The sequence below is a fragment of the Chinchilla lanigera genome, unplaced genomic scaffold (assembly GCF_000276665.1).
Source record: "Chinchilla lanigera isolate Chin_1 unplaced genomic scaffold, ChiLan1.0 scaffold00026, whole genome shotgun sequence".
Classification (NCBI taxonomy): Eukaryota; Metazoa; Chordata; class Mammalia; order Rodentia; family Chinchillidae; genus Chinchilla; species Chinchilla lanigera.
Window position 1 is genome coordinate 25393212 of NW_004955427.1, and position 9952 is coordinate 25403163.

Consider the following 9952-nt stretch of genomic DNA (forward strand, 5'->3'; position numbering starts at 1 on the left):
ACCTCCCAACTTTTCCTTTTTACTCAAAACAGGAGAGAAGTAAATCATTATCTTCTCATCACTACCTTAAAGACTTGATGTCTCTATGACAGATAACACAAAGACAGCACAAAAAAAATTTTCTTGTGGTACCACTTGGAAAGACAGCAGTGGTATGACACACTTCCAGTTTGTGTCCCCCAGGTATTTTACTGGCACTGTTACACTACCACACAAAAGGACTCGGGTAAACCCAACTTTAGAGATCCGCTTCAGAAACACAGCCACCCTTTCCCCCATGATGCTAATAGTCCTTAGAGCATTGGGCCCAGGCTCCCCCTGCTCTATGCCACCCAGGTGGACCACAGGCACAGAGGGAGCAAGGACACAGACGCTGATACCATACGATCGCCAAGTCCCCCCAGAGCCAGGCAGGGACTCTCAAAAACCCCATAAAGCATCATCCTTGAACTTTCACACACTTGCTCTGACTGCTTCTTTCCAAGAGCTAAGCAAGGTTCAAGTCGGAAGACATTAAAGTCCCTTTAGCTCATGTAGCAAACAAAACCACTCTTCTTACCTGAGGCCCACAGACACCCACAGAAGTAAGTGGCAGGTATTTGAGCCCACAATTCTCTGTCAGGGAAAATTTGAACTTTCTTTCTATCTTGCTTCTCTTAGCCCTGTATGCCCCACACTTTGCAAGTGACTTCCTTGGAAAGGAGAACTCCACAGGCAAGATTCAGAGCTCTCTGAACCTCAGTCTCCTCACAGGTAAAGTGGGACTAGTGTATGTACCACAGAGGGGAAATTACAGGACAATACAAGTAAAGCACTGAGTTTAGTGTGGAAAAACACACTGAGCAGAAAACACAGCTATTGGGTGCTTCTGCAGGTTCAAGAGAAGAAATAAATAAATTGTACTGTATATTGTTCTTAGGCAGGCTAATGGAAGATTTCTAAAAGCTAATCAGCTCCTAAGGAAAGAAAACATCCAAGAACAAGTTCCAAGAAGGTGAGCAAACAGACAGATCGAAGACACTGTATGATCTGGAGGCGTACGAATAAGCAGTGCCTTTCTTCATACTATTCATCCAGAGGGACATAACTGCAGCACCATCTTGGTGACACAGTCCTCTTGTTAACTTGACACAAGTTCAGCTCTCCATCTGCAGACTGACTGCTTCCTTACTAATTAGGCCCCATGATAAAATAATAATAATAATAATAATAATAATGACGACAAAATAATTGTAGATCATTCATTGTTCAGAGGGAATTTTAGTCTCAAATTTAGGATTCCATCATTTCTTTAAAGCAAAGCCACTAAAACACATGAGCTCGCAGAGGGCGCGCCTGCTTCCTTACAGCAGACCAGCATTTATCTTCTGAGGTAGCTAAGATGGCTTTCTCGTCTGGGTTCTAGACTGTTCATTAGCTTTGAGTTCTTCTAGTTTCTTCTCATAGCAACTTAGGAAGTAATCGTCTGGTTCAATCCCTGCGTTCTTCAAATTTTCCATAACTTTTTCCAACCTCTGCAATGAACGGGCTCCTTCAATCCTCCTTGTGTTCAGGTACAGAGTAAATTTCTGGAAATCCAGGAGTTTACAGGTGTCCACCGCACAGATATTCCTGATATTGCTAGCTCTATCCAACTGAGGGAAAAATACCAGGCCTGATAACTTCTCAAGGTCTTGGAGGCTCACTTGGAATTCCGTTAACTGAGGCTGGAAGCCAATGGCTTCATTGGGCACCACAAAGGCTCCCAGTGCCAGTGGTTCAGTAGACTCTGGGCTTCTGCGAGCCAGGATCACCTTATAAAGGTGTGAGGGGACCGCTACATTGTCCTCACCAATCACCTAGAAACAAAGCAGTCACATTAGCAGTGCTGATTTATACAAGCAGTTCCCAAACTTTCCCTCAAAAAATTTACTAGCTATATTTCTTACTTTTTTTTTGGTACCGGGAATCAAACTCAGGACCTTACGCTTGCCAGGCAGGTGCTTATGCAACTGAGGTATATCCCCGGCCCTTTACTAGCTGTATTTCTAAAGACACTCTTATACTGCCAGGTGTGGTGGCACACGCCTATAATCCCAGCACTTGGGAGGCTGAGGCAGGAGGATCATTTCGAGTTCAAGACCAGCCTGGGCTACAAAGTGAGCTCAAGGCCAGCCTGCACTGCATAGCGAGACCCTGTCTCAAAAAAGACAAAAAAAATAAAAGAAAATAAAAATAAAAATAAAAAAAATAAAGAAGCTCTTATAAGCTACTTTACCATATGCCAATGAATTAAAACTCAACTGCCAAAGGTAATAACTGAAAATAAAGACTCACAGAGAAGATGAGTATCTAACAGGTCAATTTTGATCACATTCTTTAAAATAACACCACCCCAAAGAGCAACAGTGACAGTCTCTGCTCTGTTTGTATGACAAAGGACAAAGGGTTACCATGAGTGAGTCCTGGTTTTAATGGACAAGAAACATTGTCATTTTGTTTTCATCTCATAATCAGAATCTCTGTTTCTATAAACACTGAAAGGTCAAAACTGCTAGCTTGGGTACTCCCCACTCTAGAAATAAAAACATGGTCCTGGTTTATAGAACTCACCAGGGATCTAAACAAACAGCTTTGGGAGAAGTCAGACACCACATCAACACTATCTCTGGTATCACCTGGACTGTGGCTCATTTTTTAAATTAAGTAAATGCAAATGCTTTTGCTCAGAGTTTTGCATACTTTTGGGCTATCAAACACAGAACTTCTGAATATGTTGTCAAACTAAACACTCTGGAAAGGCATCCACAATGAAGAATCCAGAGCCAGGGTCTGGCTGAGATGTCTAGCTGCCTATAGAGGCTGCCTGTATTAATGAGATAACATTATTATGAAACCTTTTCAAATTCCTTTCAGTAGGAAGCTGAAAGGCTTGAAGCCCTTATCTGCTGTCTAAAAAAGAAAAACTGAACATCCATTTATTTAATGGTCCCCAATAAAATGACATAATCCAACTAAACTATGCTCATCGTACTTCTGCCCCTCCCATGCCCCTCCCTGGTAAGAGCAGGTTTCCTTTCCTGATCACACAGCCCTGCCAGCTGCAGGATTTCCTGTTGGGAACCCAAAGGAGGCAGAGAAATGAGAACTACAAAGCAGATTCTTTCTGCTGTCCTCAAACTCCTACCTCTGTGGCATGATTCCTGGGAACTCCACGGCCATCTGCTGTCTGTCTCATGACAGCTTCCACTGCCCTGAGCAACTGCGGGGCTGAAAGGAAGACCCAGCCAGGAAGGGTTTCTCTAAACCAACTCTCTGAACTAACTGCTTTCATGCAGGAGGAGGTTTATGAAACTAGACAAACTACAGGCACAATATATTCAAATACTCAAAACTCCAAAAGTCATATATGCAGCTAGAAACATATGCCTACTCATTAAAGAGAACATACACTGAAGGTGAGCCATATGGAGGTGCACAAGCAGCCCGCAGATCATCCACAGAAGCTAACCCAGCAATGCAACTCAGAGGCCCTGGCCCAGCTGAAAATGCAGAAAGGAGTGTAATCTACCTGCTCTTGAGACCCTACCATTTAGAGGGAGCCAATACCCACAGCTTCCCTGTAGGCAGACTGCAGGTAGACAATACACAGCACAGATAACAGCACAAAAGGGGTCCTTGGAAGGTGGGGACCAGAACTGAGACGACAGCAACAAGGAGTGAGAGTTCACAAAGGGGGAGTCTGAACTGGGCTGCAAGGGCTCCAGGTGCCAGCTGGGGACGCAGCAGTTAAGCAAACTCTTGGCGCCACCTTGTGGGCATACCTCATCACTGCAGCACAGTTCTCAGACTGTAGTAAAGCCTTCCACATCATTCAATTCATTTCTCCTCGAGGACTCCTTGTCCAGCAATTTTCTGGGATAATTAAAGGGTCATGCCCATTTGCTGCCAACAAGAACTCCTAATTAAGATAATTAAATTCCAGCAAAAAAAATTTTTTTTGACACTTTAAGTTCCATAAGTTTACTGCACCAAAATGTACTCTCGGGTTTGTTTTTGGTGATGGGAACTGAACCCAGGTCCTTGGCCACACTGAGCACACATGCTGTACTACGGAGCTCTCTTTCAACCCATAACTACCTTGAAGAAACTTCACTAACAATGAAATTCCTACTAGGAACCACAAGGTATAATTTTTTTAGACATGACCTTAGGATATTTCAAAAAGTAAAATACTATCAGTAAAAATAAGTAGGAAAAAAAACTTTAGCTGCTGCCTCTTCTATAATTCAGTCAGCTTTGTTCTCAGGAAACAAACCCCTTTAAAATGTCTAAAGCAGGAATCAGCCCTATTTGGAAATTCAAACCTGTTTCTTTCTTGAATTTAAGACTTAAAATTCAAATTTCAAATAGTTTAGGGCTATCTTCTTTGCAGACAACTCAATCTATGTAATAAATTTTTCCCACTTTTGAGAGAATGAAGACTCTCAGAAAATGTTCTTGGACACTCACAGGCATTGAAGCAAAAGGGTGCAGCGGGCCAAAAGCTGAGAGACGTGATTGGGCACAAGCTGAAGTCAGGACCACCCAGGTCTTGTTTCTTTATTCAGCAAACCTGTTGCTGCCTACTGGGCAGAACTGATAGGACACAATGATAGGTCAGCTAAAAAGAAAGATTTCAAAATCTGCAAGACCCAGGTAAAAAGGTATTTTTGTGGTAGATGTCATTCAAAAGGCAGAATACCAACTGAAGAAAGGTTTTGTAGCAGGACAATGGAAAAACATGGCATCGAGGAAGATTAAAACAGAGGTCGAAATGGGTTTCAGGAGGAGAAATCAAATTAGGCACAAATAATGCCCAAACAAAGGCCTTCTTGGGCTTAACCTGGACAAATCTTTAGTATCAATAAATCAGCAACAACCCTTTCACATGAGATTTGGGAACAAAAATACCTTACAGAGGAGCCTTTGCTGCTGTTGGCTTACTCAAAAGCACTACACTCTTCTCGAGACTGTGACAAAAATGGTAAATCCCCAGATGACTAGAAAATACAATCTGCGTGACAGCTCTAAGCCGGCACTCGCTTGTGACCTGAAGTCAGTTTTCTCATATGCTGGCCTGAGCTTGTTTTCTTCTATTCAAGAGACACAAATAATAATTTACTTCCGTCCCCACCCCCAGAAGAGGATGGAAAGAAGCAATACCCAGGCTAAGCCCATCATTTTTAATATCACATACCGTATAGTTACTGCCCCTTCAAAGGACTAGTAAGCAGCACCTTGAGAAAAAAATAAGTTCCTGCTAGAATCAGATAGATGTATCCGGTAACATTCTCCTAGTAAGACAAAAAAGGAAATTCCAAAAATAAAACTGCTGACATACATCAAGAGACCAAGCCCGTTTACAGTTGTGCCAATCAAATGAAAGAAACTGTGGGAGTTTGGTAAATCAGGAATTCGTATTTGAGAAGGCAGAAGGGAACAAGGGGGACTCATCAGGTGGAGAAAAGTCATGAGGAGTGTTGTAACCCTCATGTCATCTGCAGCCCCAGGGGGTGCTGGTGAGGCAGCTCAAACCCTGGAAGCCAAACAAACACCATCTTCTCAGACTGTGGGCTGCCCCTGAGGGCTGGGGTAGGGGTCAGGAGATAACCAGTAATTTATTTTGCAACTAAGGCAGATATGGAAATAAACGAAAGTTTTTCCTAAATATGAAACAGGAGACTAAAAAAAAGAAGTACCCTTTTATACACATCACATTATGCCTGAAGATTCCTGAGGGCAAGTTTTCACTTTCCTCCTCCTCTAAAAGTAGTTAGAAATACGAGCAGTGCTGCTAGAGAAGGAGGATGTAGGGGCTGGGGATTTAGCTCAGCGGCATAGCGCCTGCCTGGCGAGCGCAAGGTCGTGAGTTTGATTCCTGCTACCGTAAAAAGAGAAGGAGGATGTAGACTGTTAAATACTTCTAACATTACCACCACCACCGTGTTGTAAAATCTGCAGGTCACACTCTCTCATCAGGCCATTTCTAATATTCATGCCAGAATCTTCAGGTATGTTTCACTTGTCTGGAATCAATCTCTTCTGGAAACGCACATCAGAGAAAGCACGCAGATGACCTCAGTTATAATAAAGGGGTGAGTCTGATTAGAGCTGTCAGACAACTCGCTTCTGATAAAGTCACTGCTACTCCTCTCCCCTCAGGCTCACATTTACTCAAGCCCTATGATGCTGAGATACTCTCCTACATATTCTAACGGACATTTCTGCTTGGCTCAAAGGAATCCTCCTCATGGCCCATTTTCTACTATTTCTGCACGCTAGCAAAGATTACTTGTACCTGCTCTCCATCCATACCATCTTTTACTACCTGCTGGCCTTAAGCTTTTTTACATCAAGATCACAGGAGTCCTTTTATTGTAGACTTCTGAGAACCTCATAGAATAATGCTATGAATGACTGGTGACTGTCTTAAAAGGCAGCGAAGCCCATGTCTAGATCTCACTCTTGACGCCTGCTAGCTATATTACTCAGATTTGACCCCTCCAGTGCTGTTTTCTTGTCTATGAAAAGGTTACAAAAGGTTACAAAGGCCTGAGACAGCATATACAGAGCTACTTACAGACTGCCTAGAGTACACGGCCCTTACTCAATGCCAGTTCAAGTACTTCACTTCATCTGAAGTATGAACACATACATGATTCACTGCCTGGATAGAAAATTAAATAAATACCCATTTTCATTGGGGATATTCTCCTAAAGTAAGGTTTAGAATATAGCTGTAAATAAGCAGTAAACAGGAAATGGCTACGCAACAAAACAAAACCCTTTCCAAGCTAATTGCAAGGCATTCCCTTGGAGACAGGAATTCATGATTCAAACTATTTGTTCCTTGAGAGGAACAAACTGATCTCTAGGGCTGTGCAATGCTGTTACCGCTCTCAGCAGTAGAAAAGGACATAATTTTATCTGCATGTTTTATTTTGAACTACCTACTTTTAAAAGGCCCTGCTTGCTAGAGAATAGCCTGAATTTTTATCTGAGCACTCAGAGTGTCTGTCACCAGGCAATGACCTTTCCTTCTGTTTTTGTCCTCTCCCTGTATGAATTCTGTACCTCAGTTTTTCAGCATATACACTATCTCTTCCCATCTCTTCTCCTTGCCTAGGCTTTCCTTTTCCTTAGCAAAATTCTTGGCAAATAGGAATGGGGAATAGGAACAACTCCCGAGAGACAGAAGGGGTCCTGATGGGTTGCCCTCCTCAGCAAAATTCTCCCAAGTTTATAAATGTGTACTGTGCATGAAAAGCACAGCAATCCCTTTACTGTACACTTTTGAGACTTATATATGAGTACACATACATATAAAATTTGGGCCCATTTAAAAATTTAAAATGGGAAAAATGTCAAGACAATTTGTCAATTTAAGTACTAACTGAGCATATTTTGCTTTGCTGCTAACAAATACACTAATGATTTTTAAGTTTAGAATTCTACTTGAAGTTTGACCTAAAAAATAACACCAAATCTAATAAAAGCTATATATTTTTTATTTTAAAGAGAAAAAAACAATAAAAATGATACAGAATTTCAAAACAAGATGATAGGAAATGAACAATGGTTGTTACATTGTGTATTGTTATCTTCAAAGTAGCTGTTCAGATTACCAGATATAGGCACAGAAAACTGATCAAACAATTGAACATTAACTGCTCCTTTCAATAAACCAATAGAAACCAGTAGTACTATTATCTTAGCTATAAAAGCTATGTTATTATAGGAAACTTTGTTAGTGAAAAAAGTCACTTTGATATGCTTCTGAGAAAGATGATAAACACTTTGACTCTCCAGGGATATGAATTATGGTCAGCATTCTACTTTATATATGCACACATAAAAACAACAGAGCTGTCTGCCTTCTTCATGACTAGCATCTGTACATCCTCACCTTTCTCAAAAAAAACCCAAAGGAACACAGATGATGGGGAGGAAAGACCTTCCTGACAGAGACCACTAAAGGCAAGAGAATGCACATGTACCATGCTCCTCAGGGCTTGCTCTCTTTTAAACAGCTAAAAATAAATGTGGTAAACACACATGATGAGCTAAACAGCAGAACAAACACTCCAGAGTCAACTTGCTGTCTAGATATTGGTTTCCAAATATCAACCACCACTGAGAAGAATCCAGGGATCCTTAGAGAAATGGCTGATGCTGCAGTTTGGCCAAGACGAGCCTGAAACATAGCTTTATACCAGATAATAGGAACTGGTAAAAATAAAAAAACTGATGAGGCAAAACAACACAGACGACAACTTGAAGGGGATCCCAGTGAACAAATCTAGGCAATCTGAGCATCAAGATGAATAATCACAACAAACTGATTAACAGTCACTAAATGAAACCAAGAATCCAGGCATCTACATACTGATAACAAATTAGAAGGACAAAACTCTAAGAGTTTAGGAGAAATTAGAGTTAGAAAATCAGCCTTTGTCAAGTACTATAGCAACAACTAATTCAGACAAGAATCATCAATGGATGCTCAAACTATTGGGTGAGCATCAAGCATGGTCTCAAAGTATTTCCATACATTACTTATGAATTTCAAGGGGGAAAATGGTGAAGAAATTTGGCAGTTACTGCACGCCTATAATCCTAGCACTCTGGAGGCTGTGGCAGGAGGAGTGCTGCGAAGCCAGCCTGGGCTACATAGTGAGGCCAGCCTGGACTACAGGGCAAGACCCTGTCTGAAAAAGAAAAAAAAAAACAAAAAAAAAAGAAAGAAATTTGGCTCTGGCTCAGGGGGATGCCTAGCCCTGCATGCCCTGTGCCAACTGTTCAAGTGTTCCCGGAGCTGCTGGTCCCGCGGTTCGAGTCCAAGCTTTATTCACATGGTTTCCAGCTGAAACTCACAGAGAGAGCCAGGTATTTCCCATCTACTTCCTGAAGGCACAGCAGGCAACCCAGGACTCTGCCACCATTACAGACTGAGTCTCTGCCCTCCCTGCACCTGCGGCAGACAGGAGGTCCTCACTCAGAAGCCCCAGGGACTTCTCTGGCTGGGGAGGGGCTCGCGTGTAGACCCTCCCTCCATGCGCCCTGCGCCAAGTGTGCGAGTATTCTGGGAGCTGCTGGTCCCACGGTTCGAATCCATGCTTTACATTCGCCAGGATCTTGTAGGGGGTCGAAGCCACGGGCGGTCTGTGATTTCTACCCGTCCGGCCTGCATCTGGTTCCTGTATGTGTCCTGAACTGACTGGAGACACAGAATCATGTGTTTCATAAACTGTTGACCCTGCAGTTCGTGTCTGGGTTTTGCCTGTACCCTGAACTGCCTGGAGACATAGGTCCACTGGACCGGGATTGTCACACCAGTGCAACCCGAGTCTGGGCCGTGCACGTGCCCTGAACTGCAAGGGGATGCTGGATCAGACAGTCGGCAATCAGCTCACACCAATGCCTGTGTCTGAGACCGGGGATAACTAGACACAAATCAACAACTGCCGGAAAACCCGAGACTAAGTAGTGCTTCTCAGAGGTCACTGAGGGGAAAACCTGACCAACAGGAAAACTAGACACACTAGTGGCCTTTGCTGTGCAGCTACTGAGAAGGGAAACTGAGCTTTCTGCATCTGGTAGCAAAAATGACAAAACGAAGGACTAAAACATAATCCAAGAACTCCACCCCACTCAGAACAAGTCCAGGAGACATCGAGATAGCAGAACTTGGTAAACGCATGCCTGAATTAGCTGAAATGATTGCAATGGAAGTAAAGAAACAACTCCATAAGGCCACAGAAAAGATGAGATCAGAAATAATCTCTCAGGCAAAAAATGAAATGACAATAATAATGAAGGAAATGCTCAAAAACTCTGAAGAAGAAACATAAGAAAACAGAAGAATAAAGGCAAGGGACAGAAGTGTTCAATGAAAAATATAGAAAGGACTTAGAACACATGAACCAGATTC

At 42.5% G+C, this 9952-nt stretch overlaps 1 protein-coding gene across 1 annotated transcript in view; it reads right to left on the reverse strand.

Annotated features, from left to right (window-relative positions):
- Positions 1–807: 807 nt before the first annotated feature.
- Positions 808–9952, reverse strand: part of Exog (endo/exonuclease (5'-3'), endonuclease G-like) — a 32912-nt gene continuing 23767 nt past the window's right edge. The window contains exon 6 of the mRNA XM_005386588.1: positions 808–1838. Coding sequence (XP_005386645.1) covers positions 1377–1838 — 462 coding nt within the window. The 3' untranslated portion in view covers positions 808–1376. The remainder of the gene's footprint in view (positions 1839–9952) is intronic.